Source organism: Loxodonta africana, chromosome 9 (genome assembly GCF_030014295.1).
Source record: "Loxodonta africana isolate mLoxAfr1 chromosome 9, mLoxAfr1.hap2, whole genome shotgun sequence".
NCBI lineage: Eukaryota > Metazoa > Chordata > Mammalia > Proboscidea > Elephantidae > Loxodonta > Loxodonta africana.
The window spans coordinates 48,446,465-48,473,800 of record NC_087350.1 but is presented as its reverse complement, the minus strand read 5'-3'; the positions used below and the strand labels follow the sequence as shown (position 1 = coordinate 48,473,800).

General features: G+C 42.2%; 1 protein-coding gene across 11 annotated transcripts in view; it reads left to right on the top strand.

The window, feature by feature from the left end:
* The window catches only part of RALGPS1 (Ral GEF with PH domain and SH3 binding motif 1), a 407,684-nt gene that overhangs the window by 150,592 nt on the left and 229,756 nt on the right, over positions 1-27,336 (top strand). For all 11 annotated transcript variants that reach the window (XM_064291416.1, XM_064291415.1, XM_064291413.1 and 8 more), the window contains 2 exons: positions 13,977-14,066; positions 17,136-17,228. In XM_064291416.1, coding sequence (XP_064147486.1) covers positions 13,977-14,066; positions 17,136-17,228 — 183 coding nt within the window. The remainder of the gene's footprint in view (positions 1-13,976; positions 14,067-17,135; positions 17,229-27,336) is intronic.

The window sequence follows — 27,336 nt, the reverse complement described above, 5'->3', positions numbered from 1 at the left end:
TAGGTTGATGAGAAGGAGTTTGCCAGGAGATTTGAGGCTTTTTGTGGGCAAACCAGAACCCCACTGGCCAGTATCCTTGTCAGCTCCTGGGAGCTTGCCTGCTTTTTTATGGGGTCAGAGTTCCTTGGGATTTTTCCATAGAGTGGCTGAGAAGGAAGAATTCAGTTGAGTTCATTAAGGGCTTGTTATGTGCCAGGCCCTTTGCTCACTATATAGCACAAAAGTTTTCAGTCTTTTCTGGATCGTGGGTCCTTTTCAGAATTTGATGATACTGATGATATCATATATACACACACACACATATATGTATCTATCTATTTATACCTGCTCCCAGAAAAATGCACAGATATGTAATTTTGCATTTAATTGTAGGGGGTTCATGGCCCCCTTCGAGCTTGTACATGGACACTTTAGAGGTCTGTGGACAACAGGCCAAGAACTGTGGTCTCAGAGAATCAAACAAACCTAGGTTCAAGTCTAAACTTTACAACTTATCAGCTGTATAATCCAGGGATCTCTTGTGGTGGCCTATCTGAGCGTCACTTTCCTCATTCATAAAATGAGAATAATAGTCACAAATGGTTTTTGAAGATTAAATCATGAGACCACTATCTTTTATGAATATAGATATAAAAATCCTCAACAAAATACTAACAGACTGAATCCAAAAGCATAATAAAAATATTATAGACCATGACTGATTGGGATTATCCCAGGAATGCCAGGGTGATTCAATATAAGAAAATCAATGAATGTAATACCACATCAATAAAATGAAGGAAAAGAACCAGATGATCCTTTCAATTGAGACAGAAAAGGCATTTGACAAAAATTTAACCTCCATTTATGATAAAAGTACTCAGCAAATTAGGAATAGAAGGGAAATTCCTCAGCATAATAAAGGACATTTATGAAAAGCACACAGCGAACATCACACTCAGTGGTGAAAGGCTGAAAGCTCTAAGATCAGGAGCAAGACAAGTACCCTACTTTGACCCCTACTGTTCACCACTATGTTGTACTGGAGGTTCCAGCCAGAGCAATTCGGCAAGCCAAAGAAATAAAAGGCATTTGAATTAGGGAGAAATAAAACTATCTGTATTCATGGATGACATGAAACCGTGTATAGTAAATCCCGAAAATCCACTAGAAAGCTACTAGAGCTAATAAGCAAAGTTGCAGGGTACAAGATCAACACACAGAAGTTAGTTGTGTTTCTACACACCAAAAACAAACTATCTGAAGAGGAAATGAAGAAAACCATTCTTTTTACCAAAAACTAAAAAACCAAACCCATTGCCATTAAGTCCATTCCTACTCATAGTGATCCTATAGGGCAGAGTAGAACTGCCCCATAGGATTTCCAAGGAGTAGCTGGTGGATTTGAACTGCTGACCTTTTGGTCAGCAGCCGAACTTTTAACCACTGCACCACAAGAGCTCCATTCTTTTTACAACAACATCTAAAAGAATAAAATGCCTAGGAATGAATTTAACCAAGGAAGTGAAAGACCTTTACACTACAAACTATAAAACATTTTTGAAAGAAATTAAAGGAGATCTGAATAATTAGAAAAACATTCCATATTCATGGACCGGTAGACTTAATATTATTAAGATATCAGTTCTACCCAAAGTGATATACAGATTGAACACAATTCGTATTAAAATTCCAACAGCCTTTTTGCAGAAATGGAAAAGCCAATCCTCAAATTCTATTGGAATTGCAAGGGGCCTTAAATAGCCAAGATAATCTTGGGGGGAAGAAAAAACAAAGTAAGAGGACTCACACTTCCTGATTTCAAAAGGTACTACAAACCTATAGTAATCAAAACAGTATGATATTGATATAAGGATTGACATATAGACCACTGAAATAGAATTGAGAATCCATAAATAAACATGTGCATTTATGGCCAATTGATTTTCGATAAGAGTGCCACATCTATTCAGCAGTGTCTTCAGCAAACGGTGCTGGGACAACTGGATGTCCACATGCAAAAGAATGAAACTGGACCTATACCTTGCATCATATACAAAAATTAACTCAAAATGGATCAATGACCTAAATAATAGGAGCTAAAACCACAAAACTCTTGGAAGAAAACGTGGGAGTGAAGATTCAGGACCATCTTTCAGGCAGTGAATTTTTAGATATGACACTGAAAGCATGAGCAACAAAAGAAAAAAATAGTTAAACTGGATGGACTTCATCAAAATTAAAAACATTTGTGCATCAAAGGATATTATCAAGAAAATGAAAAGGCAACCTACAGAATAGGAGAAGATATTTGGAAACCATATCAGATAAGGAGAACATATAGATAACTCTTAAAACACAGTAGCAAAAAGACTAACAACTCAATTTAAAAAATGGGCAAAGAACTTGAATACACATTCTCCAAAGAAGATATACGAATGGCCAACAAGCACATGAAAAGATGCTCAACATCATTAGTCATCAAGAAATTGCAGACCAAAACCACGAGATACCATTTTGTACCCACTAGGATGGAGCCCTGGTGGTTCAGTGGTTAAGAGCTCAGCTGCTAACCAAAAGGTTGGCTGTTTGAATCCACCAACCACTCCTTGGAAACCAGTTCTACTCTGTCCTATAGGGTCACTATGAGTCAGAATCTACTTGATGGCAACGAGTTTCTTTTTTTTTTTTTGGTTAAAGATGGCTGTGGAGCGAACCCTGGTAGCGCTGTAGTTAAGGGCTCAGCTGCTAACCAAAAGGTTGGTGGTTTGAAACCACCAGCTACTCCTTGGAAACCCTTTGGGGCTGTTCTACTCTGTCCTATAGGGTCACTATGAGTCAGAATCGATGGCAACTTTTTTTTTTTTTTTTTTTTTGGAGGATGGCTATTACTTAAAAAAAGAGAGAGAAAACTAAACCAGAAAAAAACAAAAACAAACAAACAAAAAAAAACCAGAAGACCCAGCAATTCCATTCCTAGGTAGATACTCAAAAGACTTGAAAGCAGCAACTCAGACATGTGTACACCAATTTCACTGCAGTATTATTCAGAGTAGCCAAAAGCTAGAAACTACCCACATACGCATCAACAGATGAATGGAGAAACAAAATGTGGTAAATACATGCAATGGAGTATTATTCAGCTATAAAGAGAGGTGAAGTTCTAATACATGCCACCACGTGGATGAACCTTGAAAACATTAAATTAAGTGAAATAAGCCAGACACAAAAGGGCAAATATTATATGATCTTACTTACATGAAATATCTCTAGAATAGGTAAATCCATGGAGACAAAAGAAGATTAGTGGTTACTAGGAGACAGGGGTGAGAGAATGGAGAGTTAACAAGAACTTACTAATTCTTGTTATGAATATTAACATTTTTTTAAAAAAGGTATAGAGTATTGGGAGTTATGAGCTGAAAGGAAGGTTAAGGCTGTGCTATATAGGGTTGGCCTTAAATGCTGCCATTAGGATTGTGTGTGTCCTGAGGATGCTGAAGGACATAGAAAAATTAAAGAGGGAATTGGGAGAACTTGGTTCTAGTCCAGACTCTGCTGTTAGCCTACTTTCAGACCTTGGGCAAGTCCCTTCTCTAGGTTTCAGGACCCTTTTGTATTGATGGAGTATATGTGTTACCGAGGAAACCCTGGTGGCGTAGTGGTTAAGTGCTACAGCTGCTAACTAAAGGGTCGGCAGTTCGAATCCACCAGGCGCTCCTTGGAAACTCTATGGGGCAGTTCTACTCTGTCCTATAGGGTTGCTATGAGTTGGAATCGACTCGACGGCACTGGGTTTGGTTTTTGGGGGGTACGTGTTACCGAAGCAGGCACTGTATTAACAGAGACTGGATCAAAGTTTCCCAAGTTTTTCCTTGTGAGGGCTGCTTTAACTTTTCTCATAGACTCATGTATGTACAGTTGTACCCTGGTATTTGTGGGGGATTGGTTCCGGGACCCCCACTCCCCACACCCTCAGATACCAAAATCCATGGATGCTGAAGTCTCGTATAAAATGGCGTAGTGTTTGCATATAATCTGCACACATCCTCCTGTATACTTTAAATCATATCTAGATTACTTCTAATACCCAATAACAACGTAAATGCTATGTAAATAGTTGTTACCCTGTATTGATAATGAACTGAGACATGAGGCGAACAACGCTCAAACTAATGATCTGACTGTACTCCCAATGACTGAAGCTCATTGCTGAATTCTAATTTGATTTTCACATAACCCATATATGAATAATTTTCACATAAACCCATTTATGAATGAGGAAACTGAGGCTCGGAAAGGTAAAGCAATGGGCTCAAAGCCACATAGCTGGTGAGTTTCTTCTGCTGAAAGACCTCCCCATTTTTTCTAAACACTATTCCAGTGGAACCTAATCCCTCCAGACTTTACAGAGCAAGGAGACAATATTAACATTTTTCTCATTTCCAAATGCTACCAATTGCCAAGCAGTTATTCTTTCCTCATTGTATAAAGCCCCCTTTTATTTCAGATGCATTACTTCTGGTTATATTTATTTATTCAATAGACGTGTACCAGGCTCTGTGCTATGTTCAGGGAGCCAACAGTAAATGAAACACAGCCCTTGCCATTGTTAGCTTATTGTCTCATGTGGGACAGTTTTGTAGTTTCTTACTTAGTCTTACTATGTGATACAGCAGTCTCACTTCTAGGCAAGGTACTTACCCAGCTTACTTGAAAACTTACCCCTGCACAAAAATTAGCACCTGAATGTTTATAGTAGATTTATTCATAATCTTCCAAAACTGAAAGTAAGCTTGCGAGCGGTCGTCTAAGATACTCCACTGGTCCCACCCCATCTGGAGCAAGGGAGAATGAAGAAAACCAGAGACACAACAGAAATATTAGTCCAAAGGACTAATGAACTAAAACTACCACAGCCCCCACCAGCCTGAGTCTAGCACAACTAGATGGTGTCCGGTACCACCACCAACTGCTCTGACAGGGATCACAATACAGGGTCCCGGACAAAGCTGGAGAAAAATATAGAACAAAATTCTAACTTACAAAAAAAGACCAGACTTACTGGTTTGAGAGAGACTGGAGAAACCCCGAGAGTATGGCCCCTAGACACCCTTTTAACTCAGCACTGAAGTCACTTCTGAAGTTCACCCTTCAGCCAAAGATTAGACAGGCCCATAAAACAAAATGAATCTAAACGGGTATACCAGCTCAGGGGCAGGGATGAAAAGGCAGAAGGAGACAGGAAAGCTGGTAACGGGGAACCCAAGGTCGAGAAGGGGAGAGTGTTGACACGTGGTGGGATTGGCAACCAATGTTACAAAACAATATGTGCATTAATTGTTTAATGAGAAATTAATTTGCTCTGTAAACCTTCATCTAAAGAACAACAACAACAAAAACAAAGACTGGAGGTAACCAAGATGTCCTTAATTAGGTGAATGGATAAGCAAACTGTGGTATATACATCCAATGGAATAATAGTCATCAAAAAGAAGGAAGGGAGGGAGGGAGGAAGACCGGAGTTATCAAGCCATGTACAGACATGGATGAATCTTAAAGGCATATTGCTAAGTGAAAGAAACCAATCGGAAAAGGCTATATATATATATATATATATATATATATATATATATATATATATTTTTGCGGTCTAGAAAAGGTGAAACTATAGAGACAGTAAAAAGATCAGTGCTTGCCAGGATTTTGGGAAGGGGGGAGGGTTGTATAAGTGAAGCATAGGGAATTTTTTAGGTGGTGAAACTATTCTGTATGATTCTGTAATGGCTACATGACTATGCAGTTATGAAAACCCATAGAGCTTTACAGCACAAAGAGTGAACATTAATATATGCAAATTAAAAAATCATTTGGGAGGTTGAGGGATCCTAGGATGGAATGCAAAATGTAACAAAAGAATCTAACTATATCCTAAATGTATGAAACAACGTCATTGAAGGAGGTGAGGGGAAGAGATGCTGACCTATGCAGCTTTGAAAATGAATGGAGTCTGTAAGACTAAAGGCAAAAGGAATTATACGTAAGTGCTGTACTGTAGTTGATAAAAGTTGTTTCCCAAAGGGGTGTGGGTTAAGATAGTCCTGAAACCACTATAATGCATACTGGAGTTGAACAGTTAAGTTAAATGTATGTTGGATGGTGAGAGCCAGGTTTCTAACTGTTGGAGTTGTAATTAGAGACAAAGGGAGAAGGCTAGAATGATCCATGTAGCAATTAGTTAGAGGTGCAAATATCGATATGAACTCATCTTTAGCTTAATTTAGATACATAAGTTACATATAGAAATATTTATTGATATGTGAATAATATGTGGAGCCCTGGTGGTGCAGTGGTTAAGAACTCAGCTGCTAACCAAAAGGTCAGCAGTTTGAATTCACCAGCTGCTCCTTGGAAACCCTCTGTCCTGTAGGGTCGCTATGAGTCAGAATTGACTCGGTGACAACGGGTTTGATGTGTATATACGTGGTTTAGTATACACACACACAAATATGTACTACCTTGCTCTGTCAGCTGAGAGACCCTAGAAACAATGCTACCCTAGTAGCAAAAAGCATACCTAGGCCCTATGTCTTGTTTTCTAATACCATTGTCCAATAAAAGGAAACAGAGCTTTTTAGAGGAATGGCTTATTTTAGGACTGGGGCAAGAAGTATACAAGAAGAGCCTGGAGTATCATGTGGTTTCAGAAAGTAAGGAAGTGCTCAAACCAACCAACCAACTAAAACAATAATGGAGGAGTGTCTTGGGACACAGGGAGCCAACTGAAAGAGCTCCTGTTTGCCAAAGCTGGAACAATTTGAGAAACGAAATAAATAACATAGTGTTGGATTATAACCCAAAGTATGAAATAAATGTCCATGAGTTCATACCAGTATGAATAAATGACTGAATAAATAAAAGGGGGAGAATAGACAAATCTCCCATGTGGAAGAATTCCAAATAATTTATGTAGGAACCTTGCCCTCAAGGAGGTAGAGCAAACATCCCCCTTCGTAAGTGTGGGCTGAGCATAGTGACTTCTTTCCAATGTATGAAGTGGTGTTATAATTTATGTAACCAATCCCCTATTGATCGCCATTTTTGTTTTTCCCCCCTTTTCTTGTTTTTAGAAACAGTGTTTCAGTGAACCCTTATTCATAGCTATGTGTTTTTGTATTTTCATAAGTATTCTAGGAGAATATAATTTTTAACATTTTGAAAGACATATTCAAATTGTCTTTCAACATGATCCTATTGTACTCTCCAAAACAATATATAAAAGTACCAATTTCTCCATACCCTTGGTACAATATATGACTCACAAAGGGCTAATGTATTTTCTTTGATATACAAAGAGCTTTTACCAATAAAAGGACAGATCTCCCAGTAGAAACATGGGTGAAGGACCTGATCAGGCAATTCACAAAGCAAATACTACAAAAGACCTGTAAATATTTGTAACAAAAAAAATGTTAACTGGATAGTCATGAAAGAAATGCACAGTAGCGAAAGGAAGATACCATTTTGTCTATTGTGTTAGAAAAGAAAAAAAGAGTTACAATAGCTGGTATTAACCCATATATAGAAGCATAGGTCTTCTTGTACCCGTTGATGGAAAACAAATAGCCCCTTTGAAGACCAAGTTTTTTACATATACTTTTGAAAAAAAAAGGACACACTTTTATTGTCACTTCACTGTAAGAATTTATTCTAAAACCTTAATTATATATTAGTGTGTGTGTATATATACCCCCCAAAAAGACCCAAACCCACTGCCGTCAAGTCGATTCCAACTCATAGCAACCCTGTAAGACAGTAGAACTGCCCCATAGAGTTTCCAGGGAGCGCCTGGTGGATTTGAACTGCCAACCTCTTTGTTAACAGCTGTAGCACTTAAACCACTACACCACCAGGGTTTCCATACAGACCCATTGCCATCAAATCAATTCCTACCCATAAAAAAAAAATTTTACCCATAGACACCCTATAAAACCCATTGCAGTCAAGTCGATTCTGAATCAAAGCGACCCTATAGGATGGAGTAGAACTGCCCCATAGGGTTTCCAAGGAGCACCTGGTAGATTTGAGCTGCCAGCCTTTTGGTTAGCAGCCATAGCTCTTAACCAGTATGCCACCAGGGTTTCCACAGCCACCCTATAGGACAGAGTAAAACTGCCCCATAGGGTTTCCAAGGAGCTACAGCCTTTTGGTTTGCAGCTGTAGCTCTTTAACTACTGTACCACCAGGGCTGCAGCAATTATGAGGATGGCACAGGGCCAGGCAGTGTTTGTTCTGTTGTACATAGGGTCGCTATGACTCGGAACCGACTTGACGGCACCTAACAACAACAAGTTCATCATGTATCTTGATTTACTTAAGCAGCCCCCTATTATTAGATGAGTTGTTTCTAATTATTTTGTTGTAATAAACAATGCTGTGTTCATTGTTGACTAATAACAATGATGTTCACCACATCATTATATAAACGTCATAGTTTGTATATACCTATAAAGATATTCACCACAGCATTATTTATATATATATAAAGATGTTCACCACAGCATTGGAGATCTTTTGCAGCAGGTTTGTCTAGTGCAATAAGTTATTTGAATTCTAGACTGCTGCTTCCATGGGGGTGGATTGTGGATCCAGGTAAAATGAAATCCTCGACAACTGCAATCTTTTCTGCGTTTATCCTGGTGTTGCTTATTGGTCCAGTTGTGAGGATTTTTGTTTTCTTTATGTTGAGGCGTAATCCATACTGAAGGCGTGGTCTTTGATCTTCATCAGTAAATGCTTCAAGTCCACTTTTAGCAAGCAAGGTTGTGTCATCTGCATAATGCAGGTTGTTAATGAGTCTTCCTCTAATCCTGATGGCTCGTTCTTCTTCATATAGTCCAGCTTCTTGGATTATTTGCTCAGCATACAGATTGATAAGTATAGTGAAACGATATAATCCTGAAGCATACCTCTCCTGATCTTAAACCGTGCAGTATCCCCTTGTTCTGTTCGCAGTACAGGTTCTGCATGAGCACGATTAAGTGTTCTGAAATTCCCGTTCTTTGTGGTGTTATCCATAATTTGTTATGATCAATACAGTCGAATGACTTTGCACAGGTAAACTTCTTCCTGGTATTCTCTGCTTTCAGCCAAGATCCATCTAATATCAGCAACTATATACCTCACCTCCTTGAACTCCTGGCAGTTCCCTGTCAATGTACTGCTGCAACCCTTTTGAATGATCATCAGTAAAATTTTACTTGTGTGTGATATTAATGATATTTGTTAATTTCTGCCCTCTGTTCGATCACCTTTCTTTGGAATGGGTATAAATATGGATCTCTTCCAGTTGGTTGGCCAGGTAGCTGTCTTCCAAATTTCATAACATAGATGAGTGAGCACTTCCAGTGCTGCATCCATTTGTTGAAACATCTCAATTGGTATTCCATCAATTCCTGGAGCCTTGTTTTTTGCCACTGCTTTCAGTATACCTTAGACCTCTTCCTTTAGTACCATCAGTTCTCAATCATATGCTACCTTCTGAAATGGTTGAATGTCAACCAGTTCTTTTTGGTATAGTGACTCTGTATATTCCTTTCATATTCTTTTTTTAAATATATATAATTTTTATTGTGCTTTTAAGTGAAAGTTTATAAATCAAGTCAGTCTCTCACACAAAAACTTATATACACCTTGCTACATACTCCTAGTTACTCTCCCCCTAATGAGACAGCCCGCTCTCTCCCTCTACTCTCTCTTTTCGTGTCCATTTCGCCAGCTTCTAACCCCCTCTGCCCTCTCATCTCCCCTCCGGACAGGAGATGCCAACATAGTCTCAAGTGTCCACCTGATCCAAGAAGCCCACTCCCCACCAACATCCCCCTCCAACCCACCGTCCAGTCCAATCCATGTTGGAAGAGTTGGCTTCAGGAATAGTTCCTGTCCTGGGCCAACAGAAGGTCTGGGGGCCATTACCACCGAGGTCCTTCTAGTCTCAATCAGACCATTAAGTCTGGTCTTTTTATGAGAATTTGGGGTCTGCATCCCACTGGTGTCCTGCTCCCTCAGGCGTTCTCTGTTGCGTTCCCTGTCAGGGCAGTCATCGGTTGTAGCCAGGCACCATCTAGTTCTTCTGGTCTCAGGATGTCCTTTCATCTTCTTTTGATGCTTCCCTTGTCATTTAGTATTTTCCCCGTAGAATCCTTCAGTATTGCAACTCGAGGCTTGAATTTTTTCTTCAGTTCCTTAAGCCTGAGAAATACTTAGAGTGTTCTTGCCTCTTGGTTTTCTATTTCCAGATCTTTGCGGATTTCATTATAATACATTACTTTGTGTTTTGGAGCCGCCCTTTGAAATCTTCTGTTCAGCTTTTTTACTTCATCTTTTCTTCCATTCAGTTTAGCTACTCTATGTTCAAGAGCAACTTTCAGAGTCTCTCCTGACATCCATTTTGGTCTTTTCTTTCTTTCCTGTCTTTTTAATGACCTTTTGCTTTCTTCATGTATGATGTTCTTGATGTCATTCCACAACTTGTCTGGTCCTTGGTCACTAGTGTTCAGTGCATCAGGTATATTTTTGAGATGGTCTCTGTCTTAGTTATCTAGTGCTGCTTTAACAAAAATAACCATAAGTTTATTCTCTCACAGTCTAGTAGGCTACAAGTCCAAATTCAGGGTGTCAGCTCCAGGGGAAGGCTTTCTCTTCTCTGCCGGCTCTGGTGGAAAGTTTTTGTCAGCTATCTTCCCCTGATCCAGGAGCTTCTCAGTGCAGGAACCTCAGGTCCAAAGGGCGCACTCTGTTCCTGGCACTCTTTTTTTGGTGGAAGGAGGTCCCCATGTCTCTCTGCTTGCTTCTGTCTTTTATATCTCGAAAGAGACTGGCTCAAGACACAGTCTAATCTTGTAGATTGAGTCCTGCCTCATTGCCATTAATCCCATCTCATTAACATCATAGAGATAGGATTTATAAAAAAGCACATCAGAAGATAAAATGGTGGACAATACTGGGACCACCATACTGGGAATCATGGCCTAGCCAAATTGATACACGTATTTTTGGGGGACATAGTTCAATCCATGACAGTCTCTAAGTTCAGTATCATCAGTCAGAAGGCCAGGGGCCGACTGTGGAACTGATCATCAATTGCTCATATGCAAGTTCAAGTTGAAGTTCAAGAAAATTAGAGTAAGTCCACCACGAGAGCCAAAGTATGATCTTGAGTATGCTAAAAATTATGTTGTAGAAGATATATTTATTTACTTACAAAAATTCTTGTGATATATGATTAGTATTTATCAATGTTATTAAAAAAGAGAAAAATGTGTTCTATGTATGGAAAAAAAGCCTAGGACATATATCACAATGTTTATTGTGGTGACCTATATGTGAAATTGAAATTATAAGTGATTTTTTTTCATTTGTGCTTATCTCTTTTCTGCATTAAGCTTCTATTAAATTTTGTAGTTAGGAAAAAGAATTAAAAATGTTTAAAACTATGGTGATTCTGTCTCTCTCTTTTGTATCCCAGCTCTCCATTGCCTCCAACACTGCCCTGGCTCAGGCCTCAGCTCTCTCACTTAAAGACTGTTGCATCAGCCTCTTAATTAGTTTTCCTGCCCCAAGGCACCAGAATCTTCTTTTAACAAAAGGATCTAACCTGTCTTTCTTTTGCTTAGAAGCCTCTGGGTTCTCACCTTGTTGCTCCAGTTGTGCCTGCCCCCATATAGCCTTCACCTCCCCAGCCCCACTTAACCTTTACCTCCCTTTCCAGCTTCATCCTCCCTTCCTTCCCCTACCCCACAGAGACCTGCAATACCAGTCCTGTCAGCCTCCTCAGCCCTCTCTGGTCATGGCATGTGTAGTCATACCTCAAGCCTATCCTGTTTGAAGTCTACCCAAAGGTTGCCATGAGTCAGTTAGAATCCACTCTATGGCAACTAACAACAAACATCCTTCCCTTCTAAGAAACCTACCTCTATCGTTGTTATGTGCCTTTGAGTCAATTCCGATTCACAGTGACCCTATATGACAGAGTAGAACTGCTTCATAGGGTTTCCTAGGCTGCAATCTTCATGGGAGCAGATCGCAAGGCCTTTTCTTTTGAAGAGTCACTGGTGGTTTCCAACCTCTGACCTTTAGGGGAATAGTCAAGCACAACCATTGTGCTACCAGGGCTCCTTCTCCTCTATCATCACCTCTACCATCTCACTTGGTTTGGACTTCTCCTGTAGTCACAATCACCAGCTGCCTTCTAATACACTGATTCCTGGAGAATTCTGCATCCTCCTGTGGTCACTTCCCAGGCAAAGACTGATAGAGTCTGGACTCACAGTGCCTAGAATGTGTACGTAGCAAGGACTTCATGAAAGTGTGTTGAATTATTGATTGAGACCTGCCTCTACGCACCATGTGCTGGAGAGCCAGAGTCAACCCTGCTGTGTTCCATAATTATGCCATAGATTTATGTGATTTTTTGGTATACAGGAATCTATTAAATTATACATGTGAACTCTCACGCTTGGGATGATGCATAAAAATGTGCGTGTATTAAAATGTAAGGTTTATGGGTGGTATCACTTGGTATCCAGAAAAGTTTTCTTCCATAACTGGCTAGTAAACATTTGAGTCTGAACTTAATTATAGGCAATGCCTTGGAAAAAATGATTCTATAGAAAGCCAGGCGTGTCCTTGAAGCAACCACACATAATTATGCTGATAAAACATTTCTACAGTACTGCTTAATATAAAAAACAAATTTTTGATTCTTGGTTTCTCTTTCCTTGTTTTCACATTGGAAAGTGATGATATTTTGTTAACATGAATATATTGCAGCTGGAAACTTGCTTTGTTAACTCTGGAATATTCTTAACTATTTTTTTTTTCTTTGTAAAATTTAGGAGTTTTAGGTGCTTCTTCTCATAATTCTGTACATCTCCAATACTTTGCCCAGCTCTCTACCCTTCTTTGCAGGGCTATAATCTGTGTTTCCTACCTGTGTTTCAGATAGAACATAGTGAAATATAAACAAGAAAAGCTAACCATTTCCCAGCATTTATTGGCATGAAATCCCTTCTGTGTTTCATTGAGGTGCCATGTGAGTCAACCCTACACTGCTAGATGACTTTCTTGTTTCCACCAAAGCATGCAGGGATTCGGGGCTGTGAATTTACGGGAGAGGTCAGTGTGAGTGATATTCTGAACCAAAGATGTTAGTGTATCCATTTGGTACAAGCTTGCTCCAGAAAAATATGCCCCTTAACCCACAATGCTTTATAGAACTTTGAAAGAGGCTTTTGTATCATTTTGGAGCCCTGGTGCTTAAGAATTCGGCTGCTAAACAAAAGGTCGGCAGTTCAAATCCACCAGCCACTCCTTGGAAACCCAACGGGGCAGTTCTACTCTGTCCCGTAGGGTCTCTATGATTCAAAATTGACTTGATGGCAACAAGTTTGTTTGTTGTTGTATCATTTAACTTCTGGGTGAACCTTTCCTAGAAAATTAAATTTGTTGAAATTGTGCAAATATTGGTGAATCCGTCTTATCTTGGCACTTGCTAGGGATTTAGATCTGATGGGTGGTATTGCCAGGATGCCTGTGTCTTTGGCCATTTGTTCATCTGTCCATTCATCCATCCATCCATCCATGGTCTCCCTACAACTGGGATTCTTCTGGTTTGGAGTCCTGTCTAATTGACCTCAGAATTCCCTGCAGCATCTTCAGAGAGACTTATATCTCAGAGGCCTATAACTTCCCTGGGTAATGATGGAACTGCTTATTTCTCTCAGTAACACTGTGTGTGTGAGGTCGGAGGGTACTCAGAATAAGGGACCTATTTGTGGGGATGGGATGCCAGAAAGGAAGCCTCGACCTCATGCACCTGTAGGCTGTGCTCTACCAATTTTCTCACCTCTTTAAAATATCAGTGGTGGGCAAGGGTGACACGAGTGGCTGACATTTAACAGTTTTTCTGGTGTGTGTGTATGTATTTGACTCTACAGGTCAGTTTTTGGGTTGTACGAGAAATTCTAACAGCACAGACGTTAAAAATAAGGGCAGAAATCCTGAGCCATTTTGTGAAAATAGCCAAGGTAAGTGGTTTTATTGTTTTTTTCTTTCCTTTATTCCCCTCCACCCTCCTTTTTTTTGTCTCAAAAATGTATTACCTCAGTACTTTGGGCATCCTCATGTGGGAGCTAATTTGCCCTGGACCTGCCAGGAAGGGTTCTCGAAGGGAGCTGTGGCCTGACTTCCCTGAGCAGAGCCAGCTGTAAGAGCAGCCTGGCTTCCCACCCAGTCCCTGTGCATTGGCAGCATGCCCTTCTACCCCATAATTTAGAAGACCAACCACTCTCATTACTTGGGCTTTCACAGAATCTCCACGAGGCCCCAGCAGCTACCCCATGAATTCATCCATCCTCCTTCTTCAGATTTAGCCAGTACTGGGGGTTGATAGATTTTAGTTAGCATCAATGCTTGCAATAACATCACATCCTACACAATTTTGTCACTAATCAGCAGAGTCTACCCCCACCCCATTCTGTGCTTAAGGCCTAGGCCAGATGACCCTGCTGTCCCCACCTCCACCTTCTTCCCCTGGCCTCATAGGCTCTGTCCCTGCCAGTGTTGGATACCAGACTCACATCTATACCCAAGCTTTTCCCTCCTCTTTCCTCATCTCTGCTGACCCAGGCTGCATCTTTCCTGGGGGCCTTCCCGGGCCTTCCTTGACCACTCCTATCACTTACATGGCCTGGTCAGCTCCTGGCTTTACACTGCTGCCAACCGCCTGGGCTTGCCCGACTCTTGACAGCAGCATTGTTCTGTCTGTGTGATGCTTGCTCTGTGTGTGCCTGTGTTGTCTTCCTGCCCAGATCCTAGGGAAGCTAACATTTACGGAGGGTCCTTATGACCCAGGCGCTGTAGCAGTTGCTTTACTGACATGATCTTATTCAGTGCTCACAATGAACCTGCACGTGGAGATTATTATCCCATTTTGGGGGGTGGAAGCAGAGGCTTAGAGAGGTGCAGTGTCCATGCCCAGAACCCGACAGCTAGTCAGTGGCAGAGCAGGAATTGGAGCCCAGGTCTCTGCCTTCTGGGGAGGTTAAATGCATCAGTATGTAAGTATGTTAGGGGCAACAGCCACCTTTACCACCTGTACATTTTCCTGAAAAAGTTCCGTGCATCCTGCTATAGTATTTGAAACCATACTGGCCTTGACCAAACCAAAAACCAAACCCAAAGCTGTGGAAGTCGATTCCGACTCATAGCAACCCTATAGGACAGAGTAGAACTGCCCCCACAGAGTTTCCAAGGAGCAGCTGGTGGATTCGAACTGCCAACCTTCTAGCTAGCAGCCGAGCTCTTAACCACTGCTCCACCAGGGCTTAACGATATGATACTTTTTGTTGTCAGTCAGTTCAGTGCTGGGCCCTAAGAAAAAGTGACATGTGGTTCCAGCCCTCATGGTATTTTCAGCTTGGAAATGAGTTTATGGTCCCCACCCAATAAATCCAAAACAACCCCTCCTTAGTTTCTGCCATTCTTCCTTATGGTGGATTGTCCTACTGGCATTGTGCCCTGGTTATGTCCTGGTGTGTCCTTCCCTTTTCTCGGCCTTGGTTTTCCCATCTATAAAATGAAAGGAGTGGATTAGATAATCTCCCAGAGGCCTTTAGCAATTCAGATGGTAGAGTGAAATTGAGCTTACTCAGAGAATCTATTCTTACAGGAAACAATTAGAGAATGTTACAAAATGTATGAAATGAAGTATTAACTTGTGTGGTAAGGAATAAATTTCAGAGTAGGAATGGAGCTATGAGCACTAGACATAAGGGCTTTTCATTTATCGGCAGTTCAAATCCACCAGCTCTCCTTGGAAACACTATGGGGCAGTTCTACTCTATCCTGTAGGGTCGCTATGAGTCAAAATCAATTAGACGGCAACAGATTTTTTTTTTTTTTTTGGTTATTATATGCTGCACACTCTGCTAGGTAGTGGGGATATGATGGTAGATAGAATTTCATCCCTGCTCTCAGGAAACATATGGTCCAGGATGAGAGAGAGGCAAGTAAAGAACAAGTACAGCATCATGTGCTGAGGATATGCAGACTGCTGTGGGAAGACAGACAAGTCCCCAACCTTCCTAACTTTGGGGAAAGGCTTGCTAGAGAAAATGGCATCTGAACTTGGAAGTACCCAAGACAAGTGACAGGGGAGTGAAAAGATGAGTCTTCCAGACAGAGAATAATGAGACCCACATTGTACTGAGCACTCACCCTGGTGCCAGAGACTGGTCTAGGCAATTTACATGCACCATCTCATATAGTATAGGTGCCATGATTACCTTCCTCATTTTAAATATGAGGATGCCAAGGCTTAGAACTTGCCAAAGGACACACAAGTAGTGGGAGCTGGAACGAGATCTTTTGGTTACTTAGAGCCTGCTTGCTAACCCAAACTTTACTGACTCTAAAGAATTAGAAATGGGACCCCCGTCCTATTAGTAAGTTTCCCTCAGCGTAAAACCAAGAACAGAGCAATTACAAATTTCTGCACTTACTCTTGACTGTGTCTCCTTTTGTTGCCTTCCATGGCGAGGAACTTGTTTGAGACTGAATTGACTCCAAATGTTCTCAGTAATTTGGGGTCTGGTTCAAAGGATCATGGTCAAGTGATTGGGAAGCTGGAGTATTGTCTTCCCAGTTGAGAGGGATTATGCAGATTGATAACATCTTTTCTGAGCCTCTCTCTCATTCCTGGTGTTAAGGTAATCACAGAAGACCCACGTTGATATTTTTGGCACAGCCAGAGTTTTAGCTTACAGAAGCCTGCTGAGACAGTGCTCAGGTTCTTCTAAAAAAAAAAAAAACGTAAAGAACATTATCAAGGCTTATCTTGAGCCACATTTCTGTCCAGCAACCGGACTAGTCAGCTTATGAAATTTTGAAAATGTTTTAGATGCAGGCTCACCTTTTGACAGTTTGAGAGAAAAAGAGCATATGGTTTCTATGAACTTCCTAGAACTATATTTTCTACATGAGATATTTTTAAGTGTAATTGAATTTCATAAACATGACAACATTTGGTAACACTTGGACATATTTTTGTTCTTTTGTTTGTGGCAGCAAAATAATTTATTCCATATCTTTTTCAGAAACTTCTAGAACTCAACAACCTTCATTCTCTCATGTCTGTGGTGTCAGCATTACAAAGTGCACCCATCTTCAGGCTGACAAAAACCTGGGCTGTAAGTTAACCTTCCAAAATCTGATTCTTTGATTTTGGCTGTCATTTCATGGGTGAAGTTCTTCGTTCCTTAAATCCCAGAGGACTTTCTTTGACTGCCTGCCCTTTGCCAATGACAGAGGATTACCGTGGGCTAAACAAGTGTTCCCTGGGGATCCTTTCTCCTTCAGTGATCTCTCAGCCATGTCAGTATACAGGAGCTTCGGGCACTGACATGGCTGGGGTCAGAAGCTCTCTAGAGTGGACTTTTCTGGACCCTACAATGTTGTGCATAACAGCTGGGTCAGTGGCATGACATCTGCCCTTGACTTGGTCTGCACTCTTCTCTGAAAGGCTCCAGATTGCCCTTGGGAAGGCCTCTGCACTGATGATTCATAGCTGCCCTGGGTCACTGGTCATACAGCTAAGAGTTTCTCTGGAGAAACCTGTGACCCTCATGTAGGGAAAAATGATTTTTTTTTCCCCTGAAGGTCATGGATAATTTCAGCTCAGAGGTGGAGTCTGATAGTTATATAATTGAGTCTGTAGGAAAGTTTTTCTGCTGTAAAAATATTTTTAAAATATCTCAGACCTCTTTATCCTCCTCAGCTTGGCATAATGCCTGACATGAGGGAAGTAATTGCTGTTTCCATAGCTCATTAGCATTCACCTCCTGGCCCGCCTGGTCCAGGGTCTAGCACAGCCGTACAGCCCAGGCCTTTCAAGACCTGTTTATGTCCCATGGAACTGAAGGGAACTGAAAGGGACTGTACGGAATTGTCAGATGTGCTTCTGCAACTCATTTCTGAGCTTTTTTCTGCCAGTCTGTGGGGCTGGGCTCTGTTTCATACTTGGCTAGTTCAGAAGCCTTTAAAATACTTAGGGATTATGTTGTAGGGGCTCAGAAATGAGCCTTGTTTCTTTAAAATGCAATTTTTTATAGATCTAGCCCTAGCAAAGTGGAGCAAGAGGTGTTAGCCTGGAGTCAGAAAACTAGGTTTGCATACAGCCGCTATTCAGAGCGTGACTTGCACTAGTCACTTTCCCTCCCTGGGACTCGTTTTCCCATATCTACTTAGAAAGGTTGGCCTCGATTAGTGGTTTCCATCAACGCTTTGTGGAGCCCAAGAGCTCCTTGGAGCTGCCTTGGGGGCTGCCAGGGGCTGGAGGAGAGGGCAGAAGGTGTCAAGCAGACAGCTTGGGCAGTGTTTCCCCCAGAACAGCTCTGTTTGTATCAGTTTTATGTACTGGGCTTCTGGGTGAACTTCAGTTGAGCAGTGGCTTTGAAAATGGAAAGCAAATTTGGAAGCCACTGGTCTCTGTAGTTGCTGCCAGCCCTGTGATTCTCCATGAGCAGTAAGGCTTTTTCAAAGGTTGCTTGGAGATTCTTTTTCCAATGGATTTTCCATCATTCGAAGTCTGTTATTGTTTTTTGGATTGCTGGGAGCTATGTGTGAATCTGGAGTGATGAATTTTGAATCTTCTCATGATGCATAGACCTTACTGTGGGTAGTAATATAAGTTGCAAGGATTCTGGTAGGCTGTGTAGTCTGTGAGGGCAGAAGCAATGAATTAGCACAAGGATCAGAAAGTGTCTAAGGGATCCATTCAGTGACGGAGCAGGGCCCGCTGATGTATCTTTGGTCATCATTCCTCAAAGGATGCTGTACTATGCCCTGGACAGTGGGGCAGCATCAGGCCATTACAATACCCAGGACTGCTCTGTCTGACTTGACAGAGCACAGCTCCACGGTGGCCAGGTCTTCACAGTTATTGATGGGTCTTTGCTGCAATGAAAATAAATTTCCTACAGTTTCTCAGAGAACCTGGTATGAAATACCTACCCAGGGCCCATTTGAAAGCTTGGGCCACCTCACCTAACTCCCAGACCGTGTGAATCACCTCTTCTTTACGGATTTGCTGAAATAAGATACAGTAAAACCTGCAAAAGCCAGAACGTGTGTAAAGCAGAAAACTGTCAGAGAAGGAAAACTCAAATATTTATTTTCCACTAAAACGAGTGACAGACCGACTGTGGTGAGTAGTGACTGGGGACTTAAAAGCTTGCGAGTGACCATTTAAGATACACCTACTGGTCCCATCCCAGCTGGAGCAAAGGAGAATGAAGAAGCCCAAAGACACAAGGGAAAGATTAGTCCAAAGGACCAATGGACTAATGGACCACAACTACAACAACCTCCACCAGACTGATGGTCCCCGGTTACCACCACTGACTGCTCTGGAAGGGATCACAATAGAGGGTCCCAGACAGAGCGGGAGAAAAATGTAGAGCAAAATTCAAATTCACACACACAGAAAAAAGACCAGGCTTGCTGGTTTGACAGAGACCAGAGAAACCTCAAGAGCATGGCCCCCAGGTACTCTTTTAACTCGGTATTAAAGTCACTCCTGAGGTTCGCCCTTCAGCTAAAAATTAGGCAGGTCTATAGGGCCAACAATAACACACATGAGGCATGTGCTTTATAGTTCAATCATGTATACAAGATTAATGGGCACACCAGCCCAAAAGCAAAGACAAGAAGGTTGGAAGGGACAAGAAAACTGGATGAATGGAAACGGAACCTGGGGCGGACAAGGACACGGTGTTGATACATCATGGGATTGGCAACCAGTGTCACAAAACAATTTGTGTATTAACTGTTTAATGAGCAATTAATTTGCTCTGTATACTTTCACCTAAATCACAATAAAAAAAAAACGAGCGATAGGAAAGTGGTAAGACTGTACCTTGTCAAAGGCAGGAAACTTTCGAGACCTGGAGAAACAAAGCAGTCCTGTTGAGTTTCAGCTCTCACAGGTTTTACTGTTGTTTGAAGAGCTTTACGTGTATTAACTCATTTCATCCTGACAGCTACCCACTGAGGCAGGTACTGTTATTATTCTCATTTACAGATAAGGAAGTGGAGGCACAGAAAGGTAAAATGACTTATGCAGGGTCCCACAACAAAGTGACAGGATTCCAAGCTGTCTGGCACTAGAGTCCATGCCCTTGAGCACCACAGTACACTGGTCTGAAAGAAACAAGGACAATTCTAACCAAACACTTGCCACAACAAGAGAGAAGTCCTGTTTATTTTATTTTTTTTTCCTCCTGTATTCACAGTGCTATAGTAGGAACTTTGAAGATGCGGTCAGTAGACTGTCAATGCCTCCCTAGGCCCTTGAGCCTCTGCCTTGGCTGTGGGTTCTGCTGGCCTGGCACCTAATCCTTGGAGTCCAACAGAAAGAGAAGCCAGAGAAGGGCCCATCAGAGAGGGGACATGCAATCAGTTGAGCCGGAGAGCTGCAGCCAGACCTTGAAGGCTGCCCAGCAAAATGCTGTCTGCCACTTATTCCTTGATTAGTCCAAGCCATGGCTTCTGTTGCTTCCCCAATCCCCTGGGATTGGCTGCTACCTTTGTCACCTCAGTGGGCATTTAGCTGGTAGGAACCAGGGAGATTCTGGGGAGCTGAGATCATGTGTCACCAAGTGATAGGGGACTCAGGCCAGCAAAACATCACTGTTCTTTTCCTGAGGAACCCTCTTCCACACCGCCCCCACATTGCCTCCTAAGTGCTGAGAGCCAGGGCTGTTTCCCTCGTTACACTGGGCCACTTAGTAGGGCAAAAGGCAGATTGATGCAACATCCCAGGAAATAAGAGTGGCAACTGCCAAACTGTCATGTTAGGGAAAAGTAGGGGTTGGCTTGATACGCACTGTGAATTACACCATGAGGTCTCCCAGGTCATTTGTTTCTTGGTGAACCCACTGTTCAACTTTTGTTTCAGACCAGACTCCCCCCATCACCCACCTGTCCTGTTAATCCAAAGACAGTGGTTGGCACAGAGCATGTGGCAAATAGCCAAACTCATCATCTTTCCCCTTTATCTGATTCACCCTCAGCCCCTGTGGAATTGACAACTCCATCATCTGTATTCCTGAAGCTCCCTCTCCACCCCTGTCTGGTAACACGGCATTCACTGCGCGTGCACTGAAGTGCTTGGTGACTGGTCTGCCTCCCCCTTTTGACTGTATTTCTTCATGATGAGTTCTGATTTTTCTCTGTACCCCTGGTGCCCAGCCCAGTATATGTTTGTTGTCTAAATTGTACATGTTTGTTGTGTTGAATTGCATCCTTCTTTTGCCATTAATTTCTGGTAATGAGATTAGCCATAGAAATGTTGCCACAAAAGAGCTATTTCCTCTCCTCTCAATCATGCCTTGTGCTGGGATTGGTGAGACCTCACGGGACCCAGAGGGCCCAGAGAGCAGGGAGGAGCAGGAGCAGAAGCACCAGCCATGACAACCCCAAAGGTCAGTGCTTTTATAATCCTCAATTTAGAAGGACACTGAGGGTCCAAGAGATGGAGTGACCAGTCCAAGAGCCAGTGTAATGGACCTTGCCCCTGCTGAACCCCACAGTCCAGCTTCTTGGCCACTTTGCTGGATGACTTGTTAATGGCAGGAAGACCTGAACTTCAAAGACCTGAACTTCAAATGGAGCCAGCCATGCCAAGATGAGGGGGAGAGCATTTCAGACAGAAGCAACAGCCAGTGTAAAGGCCTGCAGTGGGAATAAGCTTGGCATGGTCAGTGAATTCAGAAGACCAAGGTGGCAGGAGCTCATTGGCTCAGGAGGTTGGTATGAGGTGTGGTAGATGGGCAGCGAGGCTGATTGTGTAGGGCCTCATAGCCTGGGTGAGGAGTTAGGTTCTATTCTAAGTGCAGTGCAGGGTTTTAAGCAGGAGATGACTGTGATCTGGTTTACAGTTGCCTTTTGTTTGTTTCAATTACTATTGCTATTATGTAGAAAACCAATTGGGCAGAGGTTGCAGGGGGAACCAAGAGCAGAAACATGGGGCCTAGTTAGGAGGTTAGGGCAGAATCCAGGGACAAGGTGATGTCAGCTAGGATTAGGAAGGTCACGGTGGACATGGAAAGAAGCAGACCAGTTTGGGATGTATTCTGAAGATAGAGTTGATAGGATGGTGAAACCTTTCCTCTGATCAGAGTGGTCACAAGAGGAGACTGATTTGTTCTTGGGTGACCGGGGGATACAGAATTCCTAGGGTCACTCATTATAGTTATCACAGTCATGTGCTACACATGCCACACACACGTGCACACACAGCCATTCACACATGCACATGCTCTTCTTGCTGTGTGCACATTCCTATTATGATTCGCTCTTTCCTGGTGAATTGATCCAAAAAGTTTGACTCATTTGCCAGCAGCAGAGTAAAAATGGAAGTTTTTGACAGGACAGAAATCACAGCCAATAGTATTCAGGGTGGTGATCTGGAAGGGGCTCCATGAACCCTTCTTAGATGCTGCCTACAAGTGGGCTCTCACTCCCAGACATCTAGGGGCAAAGGATCATTGAACTCTGCAGTTCAGAGATGGCTCCTTCCACTGAGAGAAATAAGGCTGCTTTGCAAATATCCTGAGAAGGCTGATGTATGGCATTCAAATGTTTTGTAGAGCCTTTCATCCAGGGATGTACTCCCCCTTTGACAATGGTGGGAGACTTTATTGTTGAGAAGGTGGTTATAGGCGTAGTCTGCCTGTTTCAGATTTTCCTGGGCATGGGAAATGAGAGGTGAAGGGGATGAGGAGATAAAAGACAGGGGAAACCAATATTTGTAGCCCCCAGTTACTCATTTCCTAGACACTCCTCAGTAGTCCTGCCTGGAACTGCTTCTCAGAAGTTCTCAACTGTCAGTTCTGCTGACATTTTCACTTTCATCTTCCTTGACATGACTTCAATATTGGATGCCGTCCATCATCCCTTTTGGAAAAATCTCTCTTCCTTTGGTTTCATTCACCCTGCCATTCTGACAGCTAGCTCCTCTTTGACACCTTTTTTTCCATTCTACCTACTGGATGACCTTGGTCCCTGCCTTCCTCAATCCATTTTTCATCCCTTGGTGAGCTTATTGACTTGGAGAACTTCACCTATCATCTGTGCACCCTGGTGATGACTGGCTCTTCAGCTCTAGCCCTAACCTGTCTCCTGAGCTGTAGATTGATGTTCCAGCTGCCTACTCGATAGAGTCCTCTGCTTGCATGTTCCTTTGACAGCTCACACTTGACGTGTCTTAAGCCAAACTTTGTTTCCGAGAAGGTGGTAGTGATTGTCAGAAAAGTCTCTTGGCAGATTCTTTTTTCGACTTTTAGGCACTATGGTAGACTGAGCTGACAAGGAATAAGCCCCTCCTTCCCTTTCTCCTGGTCCAAACACACAAAGACAAATGAATGGTGGATAAAATACCGCTAAATTAAAAAAAAAAAAAAAGGCAAAGCTAAACTAGAAGCCAAGAAAGGGAAGTCGCAATGCACTAGAAATAAAGAGAGCACTCAGAGTCAGAACAGTAAGCAGTTAAGAGAAACCACTATGTATAGGTGTTTGCAGATGGGGGCTAGGGTTTTAATGCCTGCGTGAGGAGGAGGGTACAGGCTACAGGCACCACAGATTTGAGGGGCTGGAATTCAGCTACACATGTAAGTCAGTGAGTCCCAAAGCACTGCGCATCTATGAAACGAAAACCAGAAAATCTCTGTCCTATCTGGGGAAGCTTCAAGGAAGCATCATTGGAAAAAGTCACCTGTGAGAAATTGCCACCCCAACCCATACCTCATGTGGCTGTGGGATCTGAATATATGTGATCTGCATCGGTGTGGGAACCCCAGGCCAGGAAATGAAGGGCAGTATCCCATGGAGATGGAGAGCATGGTGAGGATTAAATGAGTAAATATAGGAAAAGAAAGTTTAGACCCATGCCCAGCAGGCACATAGTAAAGGGCTAGATGAATATTAGCAGCAGCTGCTGCTGTTATCATCACCATCATCGTCTGCACTTCTTGACTGTTCTCAAATGGGCTGTCGGAGGCTGCCATCCCCAAAAGCCAGGCTCTTTTATTTACGACCTGAACTATCACCATTGTCTTCTAGCTGATCTCTTTTCTTTTAGTCTTGCTGTCTCTAGTCCACCCTCACATTGCTTCTGGAATGATCTCCCCAAAACATAACTCTGGTGTTTGCCCTTCCGTAGTTAAAGATAGTTAGTACTCCCTCCCTTTCCCTTTGCTTGGTCAGGGGCTCTGCACCCACCATTCCTTCAGAGTGGAGTACGCTGATATAACCATTTTGATGCTGCTGTTTTTATTCTGCCATTTGATCAGTTCACCACTTCCAGTTTTGTAATAATAAATACTTTGTCAGCCAATTTTTATCTAATATTTGGATTTCTAATCCCGGATTTCAGTGATGCCTTAGAATAAGCTTGGATGAGAGGGGGGATTGGTGTGTTCTGACTGGTGTTTGAAGGGAGTTTGCATTTGGCGATGTGGCACTTGAAGAAAGCTCATGAGCCCTGAGAATCTTGTAGAGTACAGCAGAGGGCATAATGGAGGCATTTTGGCAACAGCAGCACATACCAAAAGGTGTCATACCTGCTTCCTGACCCTAAAAAACAAACCATAAAGCTTTCAGCCATGGTCAGCGGAGCATCTGCTTCCACCAGCAGCATAACAACCCAGTGCCCCAAGTCATGTGCGCAAGAGACGCAAGGATTGGCCAGAGGAATTTCCTGTTAAAACACGGCCACAATCAACTCATTCTTTCCCTTTTGATTAGTATTCACTGTTCATGCTTAGCTGCTTGTGATTGGCACCCTGCTTGCAAGTTGAGCTGAAGTATCCAGAAAAGTAGAATAAGTAGTCAAAATGGTCCTCACATGTCCAAGGCATCCAAAAGGCCTTGTCCAAAAAAAAAAACAGAACTTGTCAAAAGGCAAATTTCCCCCTCCCCTCTTTTCCAGTTTTAAGAATGCAGCACTTGCCTACATTCAGCCACATAGCTGCTCCCTTGCATCCCTGTGTGTTCCTACTCCTAGAACTGCTTGTGCATTCTTGGCCTCAGGGCCCCTCTAGCCCTATCTCTCTTGATTGAAATCCTTCAAGACAAGGTAGTTTCTAGGACTGCTTCTTCCTGAAACCCCTCCTTGCCATAACGGAGTTTGTTCTCTTCCTCTAGAGCCGTCTCTTGGTGTTTCTGACCCTTCCTTGTCTTAGTTAGCCCTCGTCATTGCTCATACAGGTATGCTTATTGGTGTCTGACTCCCCCTTGCCTTTGCCCCCTACCTCTGGACCCTGAATAGGCTGTCGGCGAACTTATATTAAGGGACCAATTTCAACCTCCTGGCTTTATCCTTGGGACTTTGTAAGAATGCCTCCTGGGGTTGCCATGGCTGAACTAAAAAAAAAAAAGTAACAAAATTATTGAAAACATATGATAAAAATTCTCTTACAACAATATGTATTGTATACATATATCTGTATCTGAATGCATGTATGTCTGTGTGTGAACTGTTAAAACATGATTTTTTTAAAAGGTAAAATTATGGCTTTTATACAAATATAAAATACACACTTGTGAAAAAATTTATTTAACTCATTGATTAATAGGGGACAAGTAAAATATTACACCTGTAACAAAAAAGAACACCGAGTACCACACACTTAGAGTCAGAGAAGGAATGTTGCAGTGATTTTACAAATGGATCTAAAATAGTCAATATTCTCAGGTCGATAGTCAGTAGACACAGTTTGCCTTTCGGTGGGCAAGAATTATTTGCATTACCATCAGTATTCTGTAAGTTAACTTCTGTCTGTGCAGACTTTTAAGATAGCCTTAGTCAAAGACAAAGGTGGACAGCCAGTTGTTGTTGTTAGGTGCCATCGAGTCGGTTCCGACTCATAGCGAACCTGTGCACAACAGAATGAAACACTGCCCAGTCCTGTGCCATCCTTACAATTGTTGTTATCCTTGAGCCCATTGTTGCAACCACTGTGTCAGCCCATCTCCTGGAGGGTCTTCCTCTTTTCCGCCAACCCTGTACTTTACCAAGCACGATGTTCTTTTAAGGGACTGGTCTCTCCTGACAGTATGTCTGAAGTATGTAAGATGCAGTCTTGTCATCCTTGCGTCTAAGGAGCGAATATTCTGGTGGTACTTCTTCCAAGACAGATTTGTTCGTTCTTTTGGCAGTCCATGGTATATTCAGTGTGCTTTGCCAGCGCCACAATACAAAGGCGTCAATTCTTCAGTCTTCCTTATTCATGGTCCAGCTTTCACATGCATATGATGCGATTGAAAATACCATGGGTTGGCTCAGGTGCACCTTAGTCTTCAAGGTGACATCTTTGCTTTTCAACACTTCAAAGAGGTTCTTTACATCAAAGTTACCCAATGCAAAACACTCACTAAATTTCAAAGTCACAATTTTTCCTTATGTTACTTATGACAATCTCCATAGCATCTAATATTTCAAGTTAGATATCTGTCTTTGTAGTCCCTGAGTGGCCCAAATGGTTAAGCGCTTGACTACTAGCCAAAAGGCTGGTGGTTCGAACTCACCCAGAGGTGCCTCGGAAGACAGGCCTGGCAATCTGCTTCTGATGAAAGGTCACAGGCTTGAAAACTCTATGGAGCAGTTCTACTCTGCACACATGGGGCTGCCATGAGTTGGAACCGACTGGACAGCAACTAACAACAACAATGTGACTTTGTAGAAACTTTGGTTTGTATCCAGAGAAGTAAAATTTACTTTTGAAAAATGGCCCAGTTTTATTTCTTACTGATTCCACACTCAGTCTGTTGAATCCACTGGCCCGCAGATTATCTGCAGCACTAAAAGTTCTTTCCATACCAACAGTAGATACTGGAATTGAAATAGAATTTTGAGCCAGTTTTAACATATTTGGAGCAACAGGCTCTTTGTTGAAAAATATTTCCACGTATCAAGATATGTTATTCTCTCAAGGCAAGGGAACCGGATACCAACATCCTCATAAAGAGAATTTGAAGGGACTGGGTTTTTTTTTTTTTTCTTCATGGAGCCAGCTTACAAATTTGAACTGTTTTGCCAGAAGAGAGAATTTTTCCTTATTGGTCAAATACGAAGCACTCAGAGCTTGATAAGGAAAAATTTCTGAAGCATCCCACTTAGAGTATTTGACCAAGATTTGTGGTCATCCTGGCTTTTGACTTTGTAGTTGATGAGTTTCACTTATTTATCCCTTGCAGCTGACACCTGGGAGCATGAAAATAATTTAAAATCAATATTCG